This window comes from Macaca nemestrina, chromosome 20 (assembly GCF_043159975.1).
Source record: "Macaca nemestrina isolate mMacNem1 chromosome 20, mMacNem.hap1, whole genome shotgun sequence".
Taxonomy (NCBI): domain Eukaryota; kingdom Metazoa; phylum Chordata; class Mammalia; order Primates; family Cercopithecidae; genus Macaca; species Macaca nemestrina.
Window position 1 is genome coordinate 62,686,146 of NC_092144.1, and position 25,700 is coordinate 62,711,845.

General features: G+C 43.3%; 2 protein-coding genes across 2 annotated transcripts in view; both read right to left on the reverse strand.

The window, feature by feature from the left end:
* Positions 1-553: 553 nt before the first annotated feature.
* LOC139360498 (endogenous retrovirus group K member 19 Rec protein-like) lies at positions 554-10,459 on the reverse strand. Its single transcript, XM_071087879.1, has 5 exons — positions 10,437-10,459; positions 10,380-10,391; positions 10,022-10,084; positions 2,582-2,720; positions 554-1,173 (listed from the first exon to the last, which is right to left on the reverse strand). Exons 1-5 carry the CDS (start codon positions 10,457-10,459, stop codon positions 1,117-1,119), a joined length of 294 nt encoding a protein of 97 aa, XP_070943980.1. The 3' UTR covers positions 554-1,116.
* LOC105497042 (zinc finger protein 600) overlaps positions 6,027-25,700 on the reverse strand; it is a 46,519-nt gene continuing 26,845 nt past the window's right edge. The window contains exons 5-6 of the mRNA XM_071086085.1: positions 14,361-17,838; positions 6,027-6,334 (exon numbers count right to left, since the gene is read on the reverse strand). The gene's annotated coding sequence lies outside the window, so the exon portion shown is untranslated. The remainder of the gene's footprint in view (positions 6,335-14,360; positions 17,839-25,700) is intronic.

Here is a 25,700-nt window from a genome sequence, read left to right on the forward strand (position 1 = left end):
GGGATCCACCATTATTCTTTTCCATGTGGATAACCACTTAGTTGTCCTGGCACATTTGTCGAAGAGATCGATTACTTTCTTTTTTTAATTATTATTTCCTTTTTGCTTTTTCTGTTTTGTTTTGTTTTGTTTTGTTTGTTTGTTTGTTTCTTTTGAGACAGAGTATTTCTCTGTCGCCCAGGCTGGAGTCCAGTGGCGAGATCTCGACTCAATGCAGCCTCTGCCTCCTGGGTTCAAGCGATTCTCCTGCCTCAGCCTCGGGAGCAGCTGGCCTTAAAGGCCCGCGCCACTATGCCCGGCTAATTTTTGTATTTTTGTTAGAGACAGGGTTTCACCATGTTGACCAGGCCGGTATCAAACTCCTCACTTCAAGTTATTTACCTGTCTCGACCTCCCAAAGTGCCGGGATTACAGGCGTGAGCCAACATGCCTGGCCCAAGAAATACGCTTTACTTCGCTTTTTAAATGTTAAAAGTATAATTGAAAACTAAAAACTGTTCTCCCAAATGAGAAATCATCTCCATGACGATAACAGAGAAAGAAATGAAAACCATTTTATTAATGCATAAGCCTTAGACCAGAATGTGATGGGAAATCGAGGCAAACAGCTAAGAGGTTGAAAAGACAGAAACTTCACTGTTCTGTACAACCCATTAAATACATGTTTTCAAGATAAACACTAATCAGTCCTCAGGGAAGAGGACTTGACAACACCCTTGCTCACACGTAGTTCATCCTGGCTCTACCTGGTAATGGAGGTGACCACCTGTGTCAGCTAACTAGCTTCATCTTGAGGGAGGGGGAAAAACCCTAACCCATGTCTTTTAGACAAGTGTGAGTTTTACAACATGGCGACAGGTGCCCTCTCTGGTGAGGCTCCTACAATACCACAGAAACTGATATCAGCAGTAAACAATAAAATTTAAACTATATGATTAAGTATAGAGTTAATGAACACAACGCTTGAAGAAAGCCACCTGGAAACATCAACTCCAAAGAAATGGGATCAGCCTTCCCAAATAGAGACGTTAAGGTTTCTACATAGACACAGTAACAGTCTGATCTCTCTTTTCCCCACATTTCCCCCTTGTCTTTTCGACAAAACCGCCATCGTCATCATGGCCGGTTCTCAGTGGTCGCTGTCTCTTCGGAGCTGCTGGGTACACCTGCAGACTAACAACAGACAGAACAGGCACACAAGGATTAATATGAAATTTACAATAGTAGAACTTCCGATGGTCTTAACCCACGTGACAGGGTTAAAATTTGTGAGGCCATCAGCAACTCCCGCAATTGCCTCAGTTCCTGCTACCAAATTTAAATGGGCTTTTGATGCTTCAAAAATTTATTCTTTTAATTTGGAAATGTCTAAAGTGAGATTATCTTCTCTTCCTTGTAGATGGCGTCTAATTATGTCCCAGTGATGCTCAGACTCATTATAAACTCGGAGTGTAATGCAAAAATCTGACATATTCCAGTCACACTGTAACTGAAAAGGATGTTCTAAGCTCATGAGCTTATCTCCCATCTAAATGACAGTTTGTCTAAGATCATTAATTTGATTTGCCAATTTTTGATCAATACCGGATTGTGAATTCCACAATCTCTTAGAATTCTTTTGCCCATCGTTAACAAAGTTTACTGTCTGAACAGAAGAGTGCAATGCAACTCCTGCCACAGCAGCCATAGCTGTGACTGCAATTAATCCCATAATAATTGCAATTCAAGTAAAAATGAATCTTTTGGATCTATTTAAAATGTCTTTTAAATCTTCAGACAAAATATGGATGGATGGCAAGGCCTCCGACGGTGGGTCCATGGACACAGGGATCCACGTGCCTTCCTTTCGTCTCTCAATCATGTACTGGGGCATGATTGAGTTTGTCCTGTGCAATTGTAGTAGAATTGACCTCGGGGTGCCCAATCTCTAATAGTTCCGAATTCATTGTTTTGTAATATCACCGCACTATCAGCCACACATTCTTCTCCAACTACAACTTCTGTGCCTTTTGATCCTTTGGGAATTTCTTTGTGGCAAGGCTTTCCTTTGGCCTAAATTTTAATGATCTTTGATGAGAAAAGTCCTGTAAATAATTTACCTGTGGCCTGAGTGACATTCCACTTACCGTGTGATAAGTAAATCTACTGGTGGTGCTGACAGTAGGTGCTTCTACCAACCAATTTTGGATTGCAGACTTTAAACATCCTGGTGCTCTCCCTAGGCAAATAGGAGGATAACGATACCCAGTGGAAAAATTTATCATCATTCCTTCTTCCTCAGGTTTAGCAGAGCAACAGTCATCTGTGGGGCCAGGTACCCAACACTATTATTGACATACACTTCAATAGGATTATCCATCCATGTGACGGCCCGAATTAAGGGCGGGAAAGGCACATAGGCTTGGTAGGTATAATTAGCTGCAGCTGGTCCTGCAGGCATGGGGAGACTGACCACCACTGATACAATCATCAAAGCTGCAAGCAGCATATCCTCTGGGGTTTGTGTCACTTTTGTGTTCTCTAGGCTTTTTTTTAGCTAACTGTGTCAGCTTCTTTAATTGCACCCAAGTTGGGGCTCCACTTTCTTGGTGGATGGCAACTTCATCTGTTCCTCTGACATCACCATTTTGTTCATCTTGTGAGTCGATGGTGCTCGATGGCGGTGTCTCCATCTCCGTGGAGGCGCTTTTCTTTGCATCTCCGATGGATTCACTGTAGAACTTCAAATTTCCAGTGGGTATCCCAACAGGAAGCTGATTTTCTTCTGGTGAAACACAAGCAAAACCTCTCTCCGACGTTACCACCTTCCCTACTTCCCATGTCTTATGTTTATTGTCTTTCCACCAGATCAGTTTTCCATCATGTGGGCTGTTCTTTTTACCAGTAAGATGTTGTTCTGCAGAGGTCGTAGTCTGTTGCAGGATCTGGCCAGCAACCTGCAATGCCACGGGGCTCTTTCTTTGTTCCCAGGTGGATCAGCAGTTTGAGAAGTAATGGACACACACAAGATAGTGAAAGCTGGGTCCAGGGGGTCACCACCTCTAGTCCCACAGTGCCACCAATGCACTGGATATACCAGCATTTATTATTAAGTTTAGTGAGGTGGGGGTAGGTTAGTGAGGGATTTAGGGTCATTTGATTACGAGGTGAGATGGTCACATGGGGATGAAGTAATTCTTTAACATAACATCTGTCTGCAGAAGTACAGTGTACAGAGGTAAGAATTTACAATATAGTGTGTGTACATCAGTAATTTCTAACAGAGCCTCGAAATAGAAACACACTCTTTCCATAACCTATGATTAGCTAGATATTAATCAGCAGTAACACTTGCAGCAAAAGCTGGTTACAAACAATCCATATAAACAGGACGTGAATCTAGACAACCGGTTAGACCAGAAATTCTCAGAAGGGAGTATGCCTTAACCCTAAAGAGGCCTAGAAGAGCCGTGGCAAGATGAGGACGTTTATAGCCCTATCTTATCCATATGGACAGGAGCCCCTCATGTGTCCATTTATAGGCACATTCCACAAGGGTCGCATTCCATTCCCAGAGCTATGAACATCTGCTTTTCTGGGATAGGAATCTTGGTGATGTGAAACCTCCCTGACTGCACATCCATTCATAGGCTCTCTGCAGGGGGAAGGACATCAGGCACTGTTGGCTCATTCTGGCAGTCCAACCTGGCATTGTCTTTACACAGTCCTGCATGCAATTTTGTATTTACAATAAATCAGAAGCATTTCATCTTTTATTCCATAGCAATAGTTTCAGGGGGTCTCCCTATATCACCCCCTTTTCTCTGATTTAAATGAGCCATAGCAATCATAGCTTGGCACTCATTACAACTGGATTGAAGATTTTTTTTTTCCAATTTTACACATGAACAATAAACCAATGGCACAAATTATGCACAGAACAAAATTAACGATAGTGGATCCTCCCAAAGATTTTACCCATTGAACGGGGTTGAGATTAGATAACCCCTCAGAGATACCGTCTAAAGCTTCAGCACCGGATAAAGCAGTTAAGTGTGCTTGAGAGGCCTCAAAAATCTGTTGTTTTAGCCTGCTTATGTCTAAACTTAAATTATCTTCACTTCCTTGTAAATGGCGTTTCACTAATTCCCAATTGTGAACAGACTCATATTGGAAGGAGTTATACAAAAATCAGAAGTATTCCAATCACGTTGCATTTGTAATCTATGTTCTAAACTCATAATTCTGTATCCCATCCATATAACAGTTTGTCTTAGATCATTAATTTGATTGGCCAATTTTTGATCAATACCTGAGTGAGAATTCCACATCCGAGTAGAATTTTTTGCCATTTATCCACAAAATGAGCAGTTTGAATAGATTGATGTCATGCAACTCCAGCAGAAGCAGCAGTCGCAGTAACAGCAATCAAGCCCATTATTACTGCAATTAATGTAAAAATAAATTGTTTACTCCTTTTAAGAAATTTCTGTAGAATATTAATAATAACATGGATAGAAGGGGAAGATTCTCAAGGCCTATGTAAGACTACAGGGAGCCAAATACCTTCTCTGGCTCCAACTATTTTTTTTTTTTTTTGAGACAGAGTCTCGCTCTGTAGCCCGGGCTGGAGTGCAGTGGCCGGATCTCAGCTCACTGCAAGCTCCGCCTCCCAGGTTTACGCCATTCTCCTGCCTCAGCCCCCCGAGTAGCTGGGACTACAGGCGCCCGCCACCTCGCCCGGCTAGTTTTTTGTATTTTTTAGTAGAGACGGGGTTTCACGGTGTTCGCCAGGATGGTCTCGATCTCCTGACCTCGTGATCCACCCGTCTCGGCCTCCCAAAGTGCTGGGATTACAGGCTTGAGCCACCGCGCCCGGCCCCCTCTGGCTCCAACTATTAAAATACTATGATATTGATTAAAGGATGAGTCAATACAAGTATACAAGTAACAATTAACACAGATAATTATGTTGGTTTTTGAACTAATATGCATATTTCCTACTAATAACATATATGATGGTTTAACACAACTTTTCAGTGGCATTTTTTTGTTAGACTCCATATAGATAGTATATGTATTTTGGGATGGCACTCTTTTTTGTGAATGTGGATTGGAGGGAATAGGTTTTATGAGAGGTGGTGGGGGGACATTAGCAACAGGGGGGTATAAGTCCTCATAATCTTTACTATCCCATCTTTGAATTGACCTTTTGAGGATGGCCATAGTGATATTTTTGGCTGTGTGGAAATAGTAGTGTAAATCAATCTGTTGTCTTAGTTTTCGAGGTGACAAGGTGTATTTACTTATAACACTTTCTCCAGCCCAAACTCTCATACCAGTCATAGCTATGGTTAATCTCCATAATTCTGAATGTTCAGGTCCTAAGTGGGGAACAATGAACCTTGACTTTGGAAGGGCAACCCCTGCCCCTTTCCACTTAAAAGGAAAACAGGAGTTAAATCTACGATATAATAGGGGAGGGTTGTCACTGCTTTTTTGATAGGTAATATCATAGAGAAAATGTTGACAATCTCTGTGACCCTGAAAGCAATCATTAGTCATATGACCTTTAGGAGACCAATCAACAATGGTGTGGTGAGAAGAATTAAATAACACAGTTTCTTCTGGACTAACACAATCCTTCCATATTACTTTGTCAGCATTTGAAGACAAGTTGAGAGGACACGTAGATCCTAAAAGTTTATATTGGGATGTGTGAATATAATCAGCAATTCCTGTTTTGATCTGTCTTAGAGGTTTTACTGAGAGCCCTGATACCAAGTGTCCTAAAGGAGGGACAGAGTGACCAGAGAGTAGTGTGACTGCCCAAGTTTGAATATCTAATGAGAGACATCCATTAGGGTCCCAGGCACAAAGGTGGATACCTACAACCTAAAGTGATACTGAAAGGGGTTCCTTCTTCTGAGGGTTGGGCAGGACAACAGTCATCTACAGAACCAGGCATCCAAATACAATCATTAACATAGACCTCCATAGGAACGTCCATCCATGTCATGGCTCGAATAAGAGGAGGAAAAGGAATATAGGCTCAATATGTATGGTTTTTAACAGTCTGTGGAGTGACAGAGGGTAGTAAGATCAGTATCATCAGGAGGAGGCAGAGGTTGAGCTGGACCTGGATCGCTGGAGACAAGTTGTTCAGGATGGCTGAGGGGATTATCTGTTGTCAAGGAGTTAGCGTGGTCATTTTCTTCTTTTTGACGATGGGATGTGTTAGTTGCTTTCTGCTGTGGCTCTTTTTCAGCAAATTTATCTGTCTTGTTGTTGCATGCATTTTCAGGACGCAATTTCAGGTGTCTAGCAGGAATCCAAGCAGGAGATTGATGTTCACCTGGGGAAACATAAGCATAGCCTCTTCCCCAGGTTAAAATAGAATATTTTGACCATATATTAGATTGAACGTCTTTCCACCACACTTCCCTTCCTTGGTTTACCGTGGGACAGTTACCAGAAAAATGTTTTTACGCAGCAGTAACAGAACAGGATTTAGGAATATTGAGAAAATTTAACGTGAGCAATGCCAAGTTTAGTTGTATGTGAGGCATAGACAACTCCTTTGGATTGGCTTGTTGAATTTTAGCAGGAGAAATGTGGAGTCCTGCATTGGCAACAGCTAATTTTAAAGAGGTAAAACATTGAATTAATTCATCTTTAGTGGGGGCAGCAATCAGTATATCATCCACATAACGAAGAATGTAATTATTTTTAAGTCTATTGGATAGGTTGTAACACAGTACCAACAAACAACTGACAAATAGTAGGACTGTTAATCATTCCTTGAGGTAAAACTTTCCATCGATATCTAGCTGCGGGAGCTGAATTGCTCATGGAAGGTATAGTGAAAGCAAATTTTCACAGTCTGACTTGTCTAAAGGAATATGAAAACAGCACTCCTTAAGGTCAATGATAATTAAAGGCCATTCCTTAGGAATCATGGAGGGGGAGGACATACCAGGTTGTAATGCCTCCGTAGGTTTAATAACTGCATTAACAGCTCTTAAGTCTGTTACCATCCTCCATTTTCCTGACTTTTTTTGTACAACAAACACAGGCAAGTTCCATGGAGACAAGGAGGGCTCGATAGTGTTTGCTTGTAGTAAATCATTAACAATTTCAATTAAAGCCTCCAACTTGTATTTGGAGAGCGGCCACTGCTCTACCCAAACAGGTGACGCACACATCCATTGTAAAGGGATTGGTGGGGGAGGCGCAGCAGTGACCGCACCTATAAAGGGTATCCAAGTCCTGATTTATTAAGTTTTGGGGAGGGTTCCAAGGGCTCTTTAATTCCCTCTCCGTTAACTCCCAATCCTTTTCCAGGAACAAAATTCACTTTATACATTATGTTTTTGCTAGCTTCACTATAATTTGATAAAGGGATAGATATTTCAGCTCCCCATTGTTGCAGTAAATCACGTCCCTATGAACTTATGGGAATCGGAGTGATAAAAGGTTGAATAGTGCCAATTGGTATACAGCAGATGACGTTCCAACTCCCACTAAATTAGTTGAAGAGGGCTGTTTTGGCCGAGAGGAAGGCCACTGATTAGCAGCGATTACAGAAACATCAGCCCCAGTGTCGACTAAACCTTCAAACTTTTTTGGGAAATTTTAATAGTACAGGTGGGATGAAGAGAAGAAATAGCATTAACCCAATAAGCAGCTTTGTTTTGTTTAAAGGTATTTCCTATGCTCCTGTGCGAGTAGCAGAGTCTGCGGAGGGGCACAGTGCAGGGACAAGTAGTAATTGAGCAATGCGTTCTGGTTCAATGAAAATGGGAGATTTGGTAGAAATAACCAAACAAATTTCATCTGTAGTGTTGGCATGGATAACGCCAGTATGAATAACTACACCTTTTAAGGTTAATGAAGCTCTGCCAAGAATTAAGCCAATATGACCTTTAGGTAAAGGCCCTTTAACTCCAGCAGGAGCAAGGACGGGTTGTTCTTCAGGGAGTAAAGACAGAGGGAAAGTACTACATAAATCTATTGAGCCCCCTCCTGTGGTGGAGGCGGACAGGCATTGTACTGGGACAAGAGGAGGGGGTAATTCGCACTGGGTTGTGGGTATTGAAGTTGAGGTAATGCCTGTGGCACTGTTTGTACTTGAGCCTGCGGCATTGCTGGTGCAGTTATAGAGGTAGCCACAGAGAGGGAGAAACCAGACCCCGAAATCCCAATCGGGGCTCAAGGCTGGCCCCTCCCCCAGTTTCCCTGAAAAGAAATGGGATTAGAAACAGTGTTGGCCACGTTTAAAGGAGGCAACAGATTACCACTAATATCAAATTTAGATCGACAAGAATTCATCCAACGTTTACCTTTTTTACATCGTGGGCAAGTAGTAGCAGGTGCTTTCTGTAAATTTGGAGTTAGTGGAGTAGGTTGTTGGGGATTAGCATTAAGTAAAGGACAAGATTTTTTAAAGTGTCCTACTCCCCCACATTTATAGCAAGTACCAGGAAAAGTATTGGGCACACCCGTTGTAGGAACATTAGGAATAACAGCAGCCGCTTTTAAGGACGAAGTCATGGCTTGAGCCACGGGCACAGTTTTATGAGTTTCAGAACCAATACCATCACAGGCTCTAATGTAGGAAGGAATTATGCCATCATCAGGTACGTTTTGAGTCTTAGGTCGTATGACAGCCTGACACTCAGTGTTAGCATTTTCAAACGCTGTAAGTTGGATAACCACATCTCTTGCTCTAGTATCAGAAATAGCCTTTACAGCAGCATCTGTGAGTCGAGTCACAAAATCAGGATAGGGTTCAGAAGGACCTTGTTTAATAGCACTAAAAGGTAAAGGGGCCTTGCCTGCATCTTGAATACGTTCCCATGCTCATAAACACACTTGAGTAACCTGAGTTAAAATACGTTGATCATATTCCAATTGTCGAGCAGGAGTATTCCACAAATCACTAGAACCCATAAGCATATCACAAGAGCCTTCAGTCCCATTTTCAGAATTTATAGAAGCTTGAATCATGGCCTCTTCTGATCACCATGTCTTAAATTGTGGGAATTGAGAAGGGGTAAGAGAAGCACGAGCTAGGAAATTCCAATCGTAGGAACAAGCTGTTGTTCAGTAGTAAGAGAATATAGAACAGTTTTAACATAAGGAGAATTAGGTCCATACTGATCACAAGCAGCTTTAAAATCTTTAAGGATTTGCAAAGAGAAAGGTTCAAAATGAGGCCGGGCGCGGTGGCTCAAGCCTGTAATCCCAGCACTTTGGGAGGCCGAGACGGGCGGATCACGAGGTCAGGAGATCGAGACCATCCTGGCTAACACAATGAAACCCCGTCTCCACTAAAAATACAAAAAAAATTAGCCGGGCGTGGTGGCGGCGCCTGTAGTCCCAGCTACTCGGGGGGCTGAGGCAGGAGAATGGCGGGAACCCGGGAGGCGGAGCTTGCAGTGAGCCGAGATCGCGCTACTGCACTCCAGCCTGGGCGACAGAGCGAGACTCCGCCTCAAAAAAAAAAAAAAAAAAAAGAAAGGTTCAAAATGTCGCCGGCCTTTAGCAGTACCTTTGCCCCACCTCCTGCACTCTCAGACTTAGGGGCTACGGCTATGCGGAACTGCCAGGCATGCAAACCACCAGAAGCCCTAGAACTACCCATCGCCTCCTGAATAGAAGAGCAGACAGGTCTAGCAGGGGCAGAGGAAAGAAGAGAAGGAGAGCGAGGGCGCCGGGACGTGGATTGGCAGGAAGCAGGATTCCAAGCCTCCGAAAGAAGGGGTCCCGGAGCGTTGAAACAAACAGTAGGCTTAGAAGAGGGGAGAGTCCAAAAGGACAAGAGGAATGAGAAACAGGCCATTCAGATGAATGCCACACGTCCTCCTCTGTCAGAGGGGGCAACGGCTTAGTAGAAGAGTTAACATATACAGGTTCCAAGATAGGAGGTGGAGGGGTGGAGGGAGGGGATGATCACCAGGTTCCTCTCCTTGGGGAGAAAACAAGGAGAGATCGAATTCTCCCTCATCATCAGGAGGAGGATAGTAGGGGGGTCAGCTACCCGAGGTAAAGGGAGTGGTTCACCATCCGCATTAACTTGCGGCAGTTGAAGAGGATCACCAGACTGAAAAGGAAGTAAAGCAACATGAATAAGAGCCCAGTCCGTCCAAACAGAAATAGGAAGTAAAACACCATCTCTCATGAGTTGGTGGAGAGTGGCGCCAACTCTATCCCAGTCTAACAGGCCCATAGAACCTTTGTCACGGAACCAAGGACAATGCTTTTCAATAGTCTGAAATAAGAGAATAAGGTTATTGGAATCAGCCTTGATTCTACCCTGTTGAAGAAGAAGTTTAATAAAAGACAGATAAGCCTGGTGTTTAGACTGTGATTGTACCATAATAACCCTGGAATAATACTGATCGACAAACCTGAAAAGAGGGGAGAGTCGGAAAAAGTGTACCCAGAGACCTTACCGTCGAGACTGAAGACTAGTCATCATGAACCCACACTCAGAGTGCACTGAGCCGAGGAACAAAGAAGGCTACGTGGAGCACGAGATACTGCAGGATCTGGCCAGCAGCCCACAATGGAACGGGGCTCTCTCTTTGTTCCCAGGCAGATTGGCAGGTCGAGAAACAACAGACACACACAAGATAGTGAAAGCTGGGTCCAGGGGCGTCACCGCCTTCTGGTGCCGCAGTGCCAACAATGCACTGGGTATGCCAGCATTTATTATTAAGTTTAGTGAGGTGGGGGTAGGTTAGTGAGGGATTTAGGGTCATTTGATTATGAGGTGAGATGGTCACATGGGGATGAAGTAATTCTTTAACATAACATCTGTCTGCAGAAGTACAGTATACAGAGGGAAGAATTCACAATATAGTGTGTGTGTGCATCAGTAATTTCTAACAGAGCCTTAAAACAGAAACACAGTCTTTCCATAACCTTTCCATAACCTAACCTTAATTAGCTAGATATTAATCAGCAGTAACACTTGCAGCAAAAGCTGGTTACAAACAATCCATAGAAACAGGACATGAATCTAGACAACTAGTTAGGCCAGAAATTCTCAGAAGGGAGTATGCCTTAACCCTAAAGAGGCCTAGAAGAGCCGTGGCAAGATGAGGACGTTTATAGCCCTATCTTATCCATATGGACAGGCGCCCCTCATGTGTCCATTTATAGGTGCATTCCACAAGGGTCGCATTCCATTCCCAGAGCTATGAACGTCTGCTTTTCAGGGATAGGAATCTTGGTGATGTGAAACCTCCCTGACTGCACATTCATTCACAGGCTCTCTGCAGGGGGAACACATCACAAGCTCTTGGCTCATTCTGGCAGTCCAACCTGGCAATGTCTTTACACAATCAGGCATGCAATTTTGTATTTACAACAATCATGAACATTTCATCTTTTATTCCATAGCAATAGTTTCAGGGGGTCTCCCTACGGTAGTCTGATTTCCATAAATGTTTGAAAAATTTAAAGTATAGAGTGCTAGATTAAGTTTCATCTGAGAAGTGGTACACTCCTTAATGTCTCCCCCTTCTTTTTGTTGAACTAACTGCATTTTGAATGTTCTATTAGTTCTTTCAACTATGGCCTGTCTTTGGGAATTATAGGGAATTTCTGTTGTATTTGTAATTTTCCACTGATTTAAGTATTTTTGGAAAGCTCTACTACAGTATCCTGGTTTGTTGTCGGTTTTAATTTTATTCTGGAACTCCCATTACAGCAAAACAAGATAATAAATGTTTTTTTTTTTTTTTTGAGACGGAGTCTGGCTCTGTGGCCCAGGCTGGAGTGCAGTGGCCGGACCTCAGCTCACTGCAAGCTCCGCCTCCCGGGTTTACGCCATTCTCCTGCCTCAGCCTCCTGAGTAGCTGGGACAACAGGCGCCGGCCACCTCGCCCGGCTAGTTTTTTTGTATTTTTTAGTAGAGACGGAGTTTCACCATATTAGCCAGGATAGTCTCGATCTCCTGACCTCGTGATCCGCCCGTCTCGGCCTCCCAAAGTGCTGGGATTACAGGCTTGAGCCACCGTGCCCGGCCATAATAAATGTTTTTTAACATGGAAAGTGCTTTCTCCTGTCTGGCAGGTTGCCCATATGACATGTGAATAAGTATCAAGTGTTACATGGACACATGATAATCTTCCAAATGAAGGTACATGCGTGACATCCATTTGCCATAAAGCATTAGGACACAGACCTCTGGGACTGACTCCTGCCTTTTGAGTGGACAGCTGTAGGACTTGACACTGGGTTCAATGTTGTACAATATTTTTTGCCTGTTTCCATGTGACATCAAATTGTTTTTAATCCTGCTGCATTTACATGAATCAAAGCATGAAGTTCTTGTGCTTTTATGAATGCAGAGGATGCCAGTAAGTCAGCTTGTTAATTTGCTTTAGCTAAAGGCCCTGGTAAATTAGTGTGTGCTTGAATATGAGTAATATAAAATGGGAAATTTCCTTTTTTACAGTTGTTGTAATAAATTGAACAGCTGGTTTCACTGATCATCCATGCTATATTTAATTAGAGCTGTCTCAACATCCCTTGTAGCCTGTACTACATATGCAGAATCTGATATAATATTAATAGGTTGATTAAAATCTTGTAACTCTGTAGTGACTGTGACCAACTCTGCTCTTTGAGTCCATTGATACTGAGTTTTGATGACTCGCTCTTTTGGCCCTGTGTAAGCTGCTTTTCCATTGCTGGAACCATCAGTAAACAGTCAGAGCATTTTCTAAAGGTTTATGTCTGGTAATTTTAGGTAAAATCCAAGTAGTCAATTTTAAAAACTGGAAGATCTTTGTTTTTGGGTAATGATTATCAATAATTCCCACAAAATCAGCAAGATCAGTCTGCCATGCACCAGAATTGATAAAGGCTTGTCTAACCTGTTCCTTGTTTAAAGGAACAATGATCTTGCCTGGGTCATTTCCACACAATTTTATTATTTGTAATCTTGCCTGACCAATTAATGTAGCTCTTTGATCCAAGTACAATGTAAAAGTCTTAATTGTACTGTGAGGAAGGAATGACCACTCCACAAGATCAGTATACTGAAAAATGGTGCCTGTCGGAGAATGTGCAGTAGCAAAAATCAAAAGTTAGTGGGGGACTAAGGGATCCATTCTATTTGCTTGTGCTGACTGAATTTTTTCTTCCACTAATTTAATTTCTTTTGTTGCCTCTGGGGTTAATATTCTTTTACCATTTAAGTCTGGGTCTCCTCTTAAGATAGAGAACAAATTCGACCTGGCATAAGTAGGAATGCCTAGAGTAGGCCAAATCCAATTAATATCTCCTAGCAATTTTTGAAAGTCATTTAATGTTTTTAATGTGTCTTTTCTTATTTCTATTTTTTTTTTTGGTGGCTTAATTTTTCTATTTTCTATCTGCATCCCTAAATAATGAAAAGGAGTAGAGGTTTGAATCTTATCAGATGCTATTGTCAGTCCTGCGTTGGCAGCCTCTGCTTCCATAAATGTGTAACAGTCAATTAATTTATCCCTCGTTTCTGCAGCACACAAAATATCACCAACATAATGAATGCTATAACAGTCTGAAAACTTGTCTCTAACTGGTTGAAGAGCTCGACCTATGAAAATCTGACAAATAGTTGGACTATTATCATTCCCTGAGGCAACACTTTCCACTGAAACCTGGTGGCTGGTTCTTTATTATTTATGGCTGGCGTAGTAAAGGCAAATTTTTCAAAATTCTGCTCCGCCAGAGGAATGGTAAAAAAGCAATCTTTCAGATCAGTTATAATTTTGGGATCATGGCCGGAGAGGGCAACCCGTGTTGGAGAGGCCCCCTGGGTTGAATTAAGGCATTGACGTCTCTTAAATTAGTTAACATACGGCATCTGCCGGATTTTTTCTGAATTACAAACACACGAGAATTCCAAAGTGAGAATGAAGGCTCAATATGTCCCTTTTCTAATTGTTCCTTTGCTAATAAATGTAAAGCCGCCAGTTTTTGTTTTGGTAGAGTCCATTGATTTACCCGTAGTGGTTTTTCTGCTTTCCAAGTTAATGGAATGGGTTTAGGAAACCCTACAGTGGCTGCCCCTAAAAAGGATACCCTATTCCTTTTCTTTCTTGATTTCCCTCAGCCTCAATTGGGACTTTAATGCCATTTTCATTTTTTTCCTAGTCCCTTTCCTGGTACATATCCCATTTTAGCCATGATTTTTTGACTCATGTCTAAACATCTGTGCCTCACTTCTCTGTGACCTGGGAGCCCCCTCCCTGCTTCAAGTCTCCCTGGCTTTGGTTAAAGTTGTCCCAACTTCCCAGACCAAACCAATGTACTTACTACATATATTGATTGATGTCTCATGTCTCCCTAAAATGTGTAAAATTAAGCTCTGCTCCGCCCACCTTGGGCACATGTCGTCAGGGCTTCCTGAGGCTGTGCCACGGGTGTGTCCTCAGCCTTGGCAAAGTAAACTTTCTAAATTAACAGAGATCTGTCTGAGAAGTCCTGGGTTCACAGCTGCAATGTCAAATGAGGGGGCTGTGTGAGATCACAAAGGTTTCCACAGAGAAGGTGATTCCAGAACAAACACCTAGGGAAGAAAGGATGCTTGTCACTTGCAGCTGAGGGAACAGAGAGTCCTAGGCAGAGGGACAGCTCAAGTGAAGGCCCTGAGTCAGGAGCAACCTCAGCCCCAGGCAAAGGAAAGCGGCCCCTGTGGGTGGAGCAGTGGAAGAAAGGAGGGCACAGGCAGGCGATGACGTCAGAGAGGTCTTGGGGGCACAGATCCATAGGGAGAAGGTCTGCAAACATTTTTCTCCCACAACCCAAAAGAATATTGAAAGCCAACTCTGATCCCAGCTACTGGAGAGACTGAGGCAGGAAAATCACTTGAACCCGGGAGGTGGATGTTGCAGTGAGCCAAGATCTCACCACTGCACTCCAGCCTGGGAGACAGAGTGAGACTCGGTCTCAAAAACAAACAAACAAACAAACAAACAAACAAACAAACTGAGCTTTACCCTCTGGGGAAGAAAAGCCACACACTGTATTTTGTCAGTCATTTCAGGGGTCAGTGTCACTCTGACTGAGCTTTCCTGGTCGTATTCCTCACCTCTATGTTACAAGTGGGCTCACTGAGGTTCACGGCGGGAGACATTTCCCCAAGTTATCCTGAGAAGCTCTGAGGTGAGGAGGAAGGAGGTGTGGCTGATTCCCATGTGATGGCCTGGAAGGCCCAATAGGCTGCCTTGGTCTTCCTCCTCTAGAAAATTCCAACACCAGCCAGGAGTGGGGGCTCAGCCGAGTAATCCCAGCACTTTGGGAAGTTGTTGCAGGCAGGTCATTTGAGCTGAGAAGTTTGAGACCAACATGGGCAACATGGTGAAACCCCATCTCTACCAAAAATACAAAATTGAGCCAGGTGTCATGGTACACCTCTGTGGTCCCAGCTACTTGGGAGGCTGATGCAAGATTACTTGAGCATGGGAGGCAGAGGTTGCAGTGATCCAAGACTGTGCCACTGCATTCCAGCCTGGGTGACAGGGTGACACTCTATCTCACAAAGAAACAAGTAAAAAGCAAAGTTCCCGGACTGTCTTTTATATACCTGAGCAAAAGCAACTTCTTTCACGATCTAAGGTTCTGATGACATCAATGCCAAACATGTAATTACTCACTCTCAGAAAATCACAGAAATACATTCAAAATATACACAAGTGTGAACACATAGCTACAAATGTTTAAAACACTGAAAAAGAGGCAGCTGTAAAAATGAGATTGGAGCAAATGTTTTCTTCATGAACATATGGGCTCTGCTAAACCAAGGTTCCAAGTCAATCCAGCCCATCCTTCCACATCTGCAGAGAATACTATGGACCAGAGGGACTTGACGGGGACATTTACTTAGAAGCTTACAGCTCACCATTTTATCAGATGACATAAGGAAGGATAATGGAATAGGCTACTTTCACTCGCATCTGTGTGAAGAGACCACCAAACAGGCTTCGTGTGAGCAATAAAGCTTTTTAATCACCTGAGTGCAGGTGGGCTGAGTCCGAAAAGAGAGTCGGCGAAGGAAGATAGGAGTGGGGCCATTTTGTAGGGTTTGGGCAGGTAATGGAGAATTGCAGTCAAAGGGGGCAGTTCTCTGGTAGGCAGGAGTGGGAGTCACAAGGTGCTCAGTGGGGGAGGTTTCGAGCCAAGAGAAGGAGTTTCATAAGGTAATGTCATCAGTTAAGACAGGAACAGGCCATTTTCACTTCTTTTTTTTTTTTTTTTTTTTTTTTTGAGACGGAGTCTCACGCTGTTGCCCAGGCTGGAGTGCAGTGGCGCGATCTCGGCTCACTGCAAGCTCCGCCTCCCGGGTTCCCGCCATTCTCCTGCCTCAGCCTCCGGAGTAGCTGGGACTACAGGCGCCCGCCACCGCGCCCGGCTAATTTTTTGTATTTTTAGTAGAGACGGGGTTTCACTGTGGTCTCGATCTCCTGACCTTGTGATCCGCCCGCCTCGGCCTCCCAAAGTGCTGGGATTACAGGCTTGAGCCACCGCGCCCGGCCATTTTCACTTCTTTTGTGATTCTTCAGTTACTTCAGGCCATCTGGATGTACACACACAGGTCACAGGGGATATGATGGCTTAGCTTGGGCTCAGAGGCCTGACAGCTACTTCAACTACATTTTGTTGTTAGGGTAAAGAAAAAGGTTATGGATATTTTCATCAAAAGAAGTAAGATTCTTTAATAAATAAAGGGTGATTCCATGTACTTCAAATCATTTCTATGGAAGCCTATTTCTAATATCATCACAAAACACTGACAGGACACAGACATGTATAACCCTAAAGTAAGGAGTATTTTTCCACTGTGACCCTAAATTATATAACAGTTTGCAAAAAACTTACCACTGTCACATCACTGAAGAGAAAAATATATATTCTTCATATTTATAGCATATTTACTGTAGACAAGTAAATGCTAAAGGACCACGCAATATACTATATTTATAAATAATCCACAACAAGCTCATGTAAGGGTAACCAAAATCAATGGAAATTCCGTATTGTCAAATAATCATAGCACAGGGAAGATAAGAAAAGGTTACAAAAATTAGCTAGGTGTGGTGGCCTGCGCCTGTAGTCCCAGTTACTCAGGAGGCCGAGGCACAAAAATCTCTTTAAGCCAAGAGGCAAAGGTTGCAGTGAGCCACTGTTGCACCATTGTACTTCAGCCGGGGTGAAAAGAACAAACTCCATGTCATAAATACATAAATAAATTAATTAATTAAAGGACAGATACAAAAACTGGCATACATGTACTTTTTCTTCAAAACTAAACTTTTAAAATATTATTTAGAATAAAAAGACATGAAAAACATTGTACAGAATGCAACATGCACATAACATACATGTTAACAGAAATGCAACATATACAGAAATAATTCCGACATAAATAACAAAAAGTTCTAGTGGAGAAGGAGTAGTTTTTACAGGTTACAAAATTTTTTTTTTAACCGTGCCCAGCCTGCCATAACGTTTTATGCCTACTTTAGTTCTGGAACCCCCAATGAGCTATCACAAAGAACGCAGAACGTCTAAACAAAGGGGACAGTGAAAGTCCAGGTGCTACCTCATGAAGCTTTTCATTTCAAAATCAATATCGCTTCCATTTTAGTCAGAGAACGATGGGGCTCCCAAGAGGCAACAAGAGAAAATACAAAGACACACAAGGGCACATCCCCAGCAGGGAAGTTATCCTCACCCAGGGAGACCAGGTTCCTATAATTCTCCAGCATCACGTCTCTGTATAAACTCCTCTGAGAAGGGTCCAGGCATTTCCACTCATCCTGAGATTTCTATGACCACATCCCTGAATGTCAATAGACGCTGAAATGAAAACACATTTATACCAAATGGTTAAGGGACGAGTTCTTATCTTCACAGAAAATGAGAAGAGGAGAGAGGGGAAAGCATGGATTTAATTGTAATGAATGTTCTGACAAATCCGAGTAAGGGATTTCTCACCACATGATGTCTTCCCAGTTGTGTTTTATTACACTTTTTGAAGAAGTCATGACACCCTCTCAGTATGAATTTCTTACGTTTGTGAAAAAATACAAGCAATACATCAATTAAAAACTCAATGCAGGGTTCCCGTTATAGAAATGTTAGGAACTTTGACACACCAAGTGACATTCAGTATCTAGATTTGCCAGAGCATGAGTGAGGTTTTCAAAGATGACAACATCCACAGTGAAAGATCGGCCAGGCACGGTGGCACATGGCTGTAATCCCAGCTACGCGGGAGGCTGAGGCAGGAGATTCGCTTGATCACTGGAGGCAGAGGTTGCAGTGATCCGAGATCGCGCCTCTGCACTCCAACCCGGGAAACTGAAATTCTGTCTCACACACACACACAAAAAAAAAAATTAGCCAGGCATGGTGCCAGGCACCTGTGGTCCCAGCTATTTGGCAGGCTGGAGGTGGGAGGATGGCTTGATCCTTAGGGTGGAGGTTGCAGTGAGTTACGATCACACCACTGCACACTAGCCTGGGCAACAAAGCAAGACCCCGTCTGAAAATAAAATACATGAAAACAAAATCACTCAAAGTACAAAAATCCATTTTGTATATATATGTCAACAAAATAATAAAACCTACACAGACTCAGAAAAACTAGATGTTAATACAAAGGATTGTCATTTTCCTCAGATTTTCAAAATACAAAAGATTTTCAAAATATATACATATGTGTGTGTATATATTAATCTGTATGTATATATGTGTGTATATGTGTGGGGATGTGTGTATATATACTATATATAATGTATATAGTATATATATGTTTTTAAAAATGTAAGAAGTAGCAAGTTTTGTTTAACTGAAAAGGAATCTCATCTTGGTGGAAAAGAATGGTTTGGCAGTTGGGGGCAGGTGGAAATCTTGTCAGATCTTAGAAAATAGGAAATGCCCCATCCTAGAGGAAGAAATCACTCTCAACTGCCTGACATGGAGGAAGCTTCAGGTATCTGTAGTAATGCAGGTATGCACAGAGGCAGTCACTACAGGACTCTTTATACAGAGAAAAATCAAAAAGGACCCACACCTTGTCATTCAGCCAATTTCCAATGCAGATGTCAAAGAGCAAGCTAGCCACGTTTGCTAACATGATAACATGTAAATTTTTACACCAATAGGATCAAATATCAAAGTAAAATATTTACTGGAATGCAAATAAGAAAACAACAGATGCTGGGATCTACTTGAGGGTGACGGGTGGGAGGAAGGAGAGGAGCAGAAAAAATAACTACTGGGGGCTGGGCATGGTGGCTCACACCTGTAATCCCAGCACTTTGAGAGATCTAGGGGAGAGGATCACCTGAGATCAGGAGTTCAAGACCAGCCTGGCCAACATAGTGAAACTCTGTCTCTAGTAAAAAACACAAAAATTAGCCAGGCATGGCAGAAGGCACCTGTAATCCCAGCTACTCGGGAGGCTAAGGCAGAAGAATTGCTTGAACCTGAGGGGCAGAGGTTACGGTGAGCTGAGATCATGCCATTATACTCAAGCCTGAGCAACAAGAGCAAAACTCGTCTAAAAAAAAAAAAAAAACAAAAAAAAACTATTGGGTACTGGACTTAATACAAGAGTGAAGAAATAATCTGTACAACAAACCCCGATGACACAACTTTACCTATGTAACAAAGCTTCACATGTGGCCCCAAACCTAAAGTAAAAACATAAATATAAAAAAATTTGGCCAAGCGCGGTGGCTCATGCCTGTAATACCATCACTTTGGGAGGTCGAGGTGGGTGAATCATGAGGTCAGGGGTTCAAGACCAGACTGGCCAAGATGGTGAAATCCTGTCTCTACTAAAAATACAAAAATTAGCCAGGTGTGGTGGTGGGCTCATGTAATCTCAGCTACTCAGGAGGTAGAGGCAGGAAAATGCTTGTACCTGGGAGGCAGAGGTTGCAGTGATCATGCCAATGAACTTCAGCCCAGGTGACAGAGTGAGCCTCCATCTCAAAAAAAAAGAAAAGAAAAAGAAAACAAAAAATTATCTAAAATTTACTGTCAGGCCTGAGCCCAAGCTAAGCCATCATATCCCTTGTGTCCTGCACGTATACATCCAGATGGCCTAAAGTAACTGGAGAATCAGAAAACGAGTGAAAATGCCCTGTTACTGCCTTAACTGATGACATTACCTTGTGAAATTCCTTCTCCTGGCTCATCCTGGCTCAAAAGCTCCCCCACTGAGCACCTTGTGACCCCCGCCCCTGCCCGCCAAAGACCAACCCCCTTTGACTAATTTCCCTTTGCCTACCCAAATCCTATAAAACTGCCCCACCCCCATCTCCCTTCCCTGACTCTTTTCAGACTCAGCCCGTCTGCACACAGGTGAAATAAACAGCCTTGTTGCTCATATAAAGCCTGTTGGGTGGTCTCTTCTCTTGTAGAGAGTGAAATTTGGTGCTGAAACCCGGGAAATTTGGTGCCATGATTCGGATAGGGGGACCTCCCTTGGGAGATCAATCCCCTGTCCTCCTGCTCTTTGCTCCATGAGAAAGATCCACCTACAATCTCTTGTCCTCAGACCAACCAGTTCAAGGAACAGGCATTCTGTTACACGTAGGTCCCCACCTAGTCTCTGTTCCCAATGCAACTCATCCCAAATCTTGCTTCTTTCCCTCCCACCTGTCCCTTCAGTCCCAACCCCAATCGTTGTTGGGTCTTTTTAATCTTCCTTTTCTTTGGACCCATCTGACCTCTCCCCTCCTCCCCAGGCTGCTCCTCACCAGGCCAAGCCAGGTCCCAATTCTTTCTCAGCCTCTGCTCCCCCACCCTATAATCCTTTTATCAACTCACCTCTTCACACCCAGTCCAGTTAACAGTTTTGTTCTGCGAATAGCCCTCTCCCATAGCCTTCTCCCACGTGCCTGGCAATTTCCTCTTAAAAAGGTGGCTGGAGCTAAAGGCATAGTCAAGGTTAATGCTCTTTTTTCTTTTTCTGATTTCTCCCAAATCAGTTAGCATGTAGGCTCTTTTTCATATATAAAAACCCAGCCCAGTCCATGGCCTGTTTGGCAACAGCCCTTAGACGCTTTACTGCCCTAGACCCAAAGGAGCCAGAAGGCCATCTTATTCTCAATATACATTTTATTACTCTACTCCTGACGTTAAAGAAAGGTCCAAAAATTAAATTCTGGTCCTCAAACCCCACCACAGAACTTAACTAACCTCGCCTTCAAGGTGTATAATAATAGAGTAGAAGCAGCCAAGTAGCAACACATTTCTGAGTTGCAATTCCTTGCCTCCACTGTGAGACAAACCCAAGCCACATCTCCAACACACAAGAACTTCCAAACGCCTGAACCACAGTGGCCAGGCATCCCTCCAGGACCGCCTACCCCATGAGCTTGCTTCAAGTGCTGGAAATCTGACCACTGGGCCAAGGAATGTCTGCAGCCCAGGATTCCTCCTAAGCTGTGTCCCATCTGTGTGGGATCCTACTGGAAATCAGACTGTCCAACCTGGCAGCCACTCCCAGAGCCCCTGGAACTCTGGCCCAAGGCTCTCTGACAGACTCCTTCCCAGATCTGTTCGGCTTAGCGACTGAAGACTGACACTGCCAGATTGCCTCGGACGCCTCCTGGACCATCACAGACTCTTTGGGTAACTCTTACAGTGGAGGGTATGTCCGACCCCTTCTTAATCAATACGGAGGTTACCCAGTCCACATTACCTTCTTTTCAAGGGCCTGTTTCCCTTGCCTCCATAACTTTTGTAGGTATTGATGACCAGGCTTCTAAACCTCCTAAAACTCCCCAACTCTGGTGCCAACTTGGACAATACTCTTTTAAGCACTCCTTTTTAGTTATCCCCACCTGCCCTGTTCCCTTATTAGGTTGAGGCATTTTAACTAAATTATCTACTTTACTGACAATTCCTAGGTTACAGCCGCACCTCATTGCCACCATTTTCCCCAGTTCAAAGCCTCCTTCGCATCCTGCTCTCATATCCCCCCACCTTAACCCACAAGTATGGGATACCTCTACTCCCTCCTTGGCAATCGATCATGCACCCCTTACCATCTCATTAAAACCTAATCTCCCTTACCCCACTCAATGCCAATATCCCATTCCACAGCATGCTTTAAAAGGATTAAAGCCTGTTATCACTTACCAGTTACAGCATGGCATTTTAAAGTCTATAAACTCTCTTTACAATTCTCCCATTTTACCTGTCCAAAAACCGTACAAGCCTTACAGGTTAGTTCAGGATCTGCTCCTTATCAACAAAATTGTCTGGCCTATCCTCCCCCATGGCTCAAAATCACAAACTTTGCTCAAATCACTCTCTACAATTCTCATAACTTCCAAAATCTATTTTCTTCCTCACACTTGATGCATATACTTTCTGCTCCCTGGCTCCTTCAGCTATGCTCACTGTTTCTTAGAGTCTCCTACAATTACCATTGTTCCTAGCCCGGACTTCAATCCGGCCTCCCACATTATTCCGGATACCACACCTGACCCCCATGGCTGTATCTCTCTGATCTACCTGACGTTCACTCCATTTCCCCATATTTCCTTCTTTCCTGTTCCTCATCCTAATCACACTTGGTGTATTGATGGCAGTTCCACTAGGCCCAATCGCCAATCACCAGCAAACGCAGGCTATGCTATAGTATCTATCATTGAGGCTACTGCTCTCGCCCCCTCCACTACCTCTCAGCAAGCTGAACTCATTGCCTGAACTTGAGCCCTCACTCTTGCAAAAGGAATGTGCATCAATATTTATACTGATTCTAAATATGCCTTCCATATCCTGCACCACCATGCTGTTATATGGGCAGAAAAAAATTTCCTCACCATGCAAGGGTCCTCCATCATTAATGCCTCTTTAATAAAAACTCTTCTCAAAGCCCCTTTACCTACAAAGGAAGCTGGAGCCATTCACGCCAAGGGTAATCAAAAGGCATCAGATCCCATCACTCAGGACAACACTTATGCTGATAAAGTAGCTAAAAAAGCAGCTAGTGTTCCAACTTCTATCTCTTACAGCAGTTTTTCTCCTTCTCATCTGGCCACTCCCCCACTGAAACTTCCACCTATCAATCTCTTCCCACACAAGGCAAATGGTTCTTGAACCAAGGAAATTATCTCCTTCCAGCCTCACAGGCCCATTCTATTCTGTCATCATTTCATAACCTCTTCCATGTAGGTTACAAGCCACTAGCCTGCCTCTTAGAACCTCTCGTTTCCTTTCCATCATGGAACTCTATCCTCAAGGAAATCACTTCTCAGTGTTCCATCTGCTATTCTACTACTCCTTGGGAATTTCTCAGGCCCCCTCCCTTCCCTACACATCAAGCTTGGGGATTTGCCCCAGCCCAGGACTGGCAAATTGACTTACTCACATGCCTTGAGTCAGGAAACTAAAATACCTCTTGGTCTGGGTAGACATTTTCACTGGATGGGCAGAGGCATTTCCCACGGGGTCTGAGAAGGCCACCATGGTTATTTCTTCCCTTCTGTCAGACATAATTCCTCAGTTTGGCCTTCCTACCTCTATACAGTCCAATAACGGACCAGCCTTTATTAAATCACCCAAGCTCAGGCTCTTGGTATTCAGTGGAACCTTCATACTGCTTACCTTCCTCAATCTTCAGAAAAGGTAGAATGGACTAATGGTCTTTTCAAAACACACCTCACCAAGCTCGGTCACTAACTTAAAAAGGACTGGACAATACTTTTACCACTTGCCCTTCTCAGAATTAGGTCCCGTCCTTGGAATGCTACAGGGTACAGCCCATTTGAGCTCCTGTATCAACACTCCTTTTTATCAGGTCCCAATCTCATTCCAGACACCAGACCTACTTGGACTGTGTCCCCAAAACTTTGTCATCCCTACTATCTTCTGTATTCACTGATCTCAACTACTCATAAATGCCCTGCTCTCTACACTGCTGGTTTACACTATTTCTCCAAGACATCACAGCTGATATCTCCTGGTGCTATTCCCAAACTGCCACTCTTAACTCTTAAAGTATATAAATAATCTTTGCTGGCAGGGCTATGCTGAACCTCCTTGGGCACTCTCTAATTGGATGTCCTGGGTCCTCCCAATTCTTAGTCCTTTACTACCTGTTTTTCTCCTTCTCTTATTCCATTAGGTTTTCAATTCAAACAAAACTGTATCCAGGCCAACACCAATAATTCTATGTGACAAATATTTCTTCTAACAAGCCCACAATATCACCCATTACCAAAAAATCTTCCTTCAGCTTAATCTCTCCCACTCTAGGTTCCCATGCCACCCCTAATCCGCTTGCAGCAGCCCTGAGAAACATCGCCCATTATCTCTCCATACCACCCCCAAAAATTTTCGTCCTCCCAACACTTCAACACTATTTTGCTTTATGCAGAAATACATGTGTACGAGACTTGCCCTGACGCCTGACACAGAACTGACAGTAGCTGCTGCCCAGTGAGTTTGTAAGGAGGGTGGAGGATGTGACAGAGAAAGGAGATGCTTTATGGCAATGGGTCTCTATGGCGGCAGCTTTCCTCGGAGTTTTTCCAGAAAACAAATATGTCCATCATGTGATGTTTAGATACCAAAATATATTAAAAATACAAAAATTAGCCTGGCGTGCTGGTGGGTGCCTGTAATTCTAGCTACTCAGGAGACTGAGGCAGGAGAATCCCTTGGTCCTGGGAGGCAGAGGTTTCAGTGACCTGAGTTTGCACCACTGCATTCCACCCAAGGCGACAGAGCAAGACTCCATTTCAAGAAAAAGAAAAGAACACATGGGTTCTTTTGGAGGAGTATTCTACGCCAATGCAGCCCATGTTTCAACATTTTTACAGGATGGACCAGAGGGCCTTGAGGGAAACACGCAATAAACAGCTCCCAGCTCAAGATTTTAACAAATGACAAAAGGAAAGAAAACTGAAAAACAGACTAACTGGTTAAACTATATTTTGATGTTCAGTTAAAAGGTCACTGACATCTATACCAAGTATACACTGAAACAATCAAACTTAAGTATTAGGTACCAAGGCTTCCAATAAATAACAAAGACTAGAAAGCATGCAGACCTTGAACTGAACCGGATGCTAATTTCAAACAGCAACTATTTTGAAATTGTTAAAAAAAAAAAATTCTAATGAATTCCGGGGTCAACAGAGAATAACCGGAAAATACTCAAGTACAGAAATGAATGATGTGAGCTGATTTTAGGATGCTGCAAAGGCATCTTTCAGAAGTCATTATGGATTAAGAAAGAAATAATTTTTTTTTCAATTGTTCAGCTAAAAAAGCAGAAGTGGTGATTTATTATATGGTTGTTACACTTGGCCACAAATAAACACAGAAATAGTCCAGAATGTCACAGGTCCAGGGCAGAGGACCAACATGGGCAGTTTTGTTTATGAGCAAGGTGGGTCTCAGAGGTGATCGGTGATCACAGGGCGATGAAGTTCTAGATCCATTGAGACAAGCTCTAGATAGTAGCATGCAGTCTCACAACTTGTAACAGCATCGCCAGCGTCTGGCACTCCATGTTTCTGTTCCTGTGGCCTCCACGGTGCAACAAGCTAGCAGTTTACTTGGAGCTGTACCTCATCTTTCTTCTTTTGTGCTTCAGGCTGAGCATTCACTTCATTCTCCACTTGGCTCTCATGGCACAGAGGTTTCCAAGAACATGGCACTAAGGCCGAGAGCAGAAATAAAATTTT

Excerpts from the sequence above, each read along its gene's own strand:
- LOC139360498 (XM_071087879.1), bottom strand. The coding sequence starts at position 10,459 with ATGACTAGTCTTCAGTCTCGACG. Across the intron at positions 2,721-10,021 it reads AACCACTCCCTTTACCTCGG|TTCTACAGTGAATCCATCGG; the intron begins GTAGCTGACCCC and ends GGAAATTTGAAG. Across the intron at positions 1,174-2,581 it reads AGTTGCCATCCACCAAGAAA|TCTGCAGGTGTACCCAGCAG; the intron begins GTGGAGCCCCAA and ends GTCTGTTGTTAG.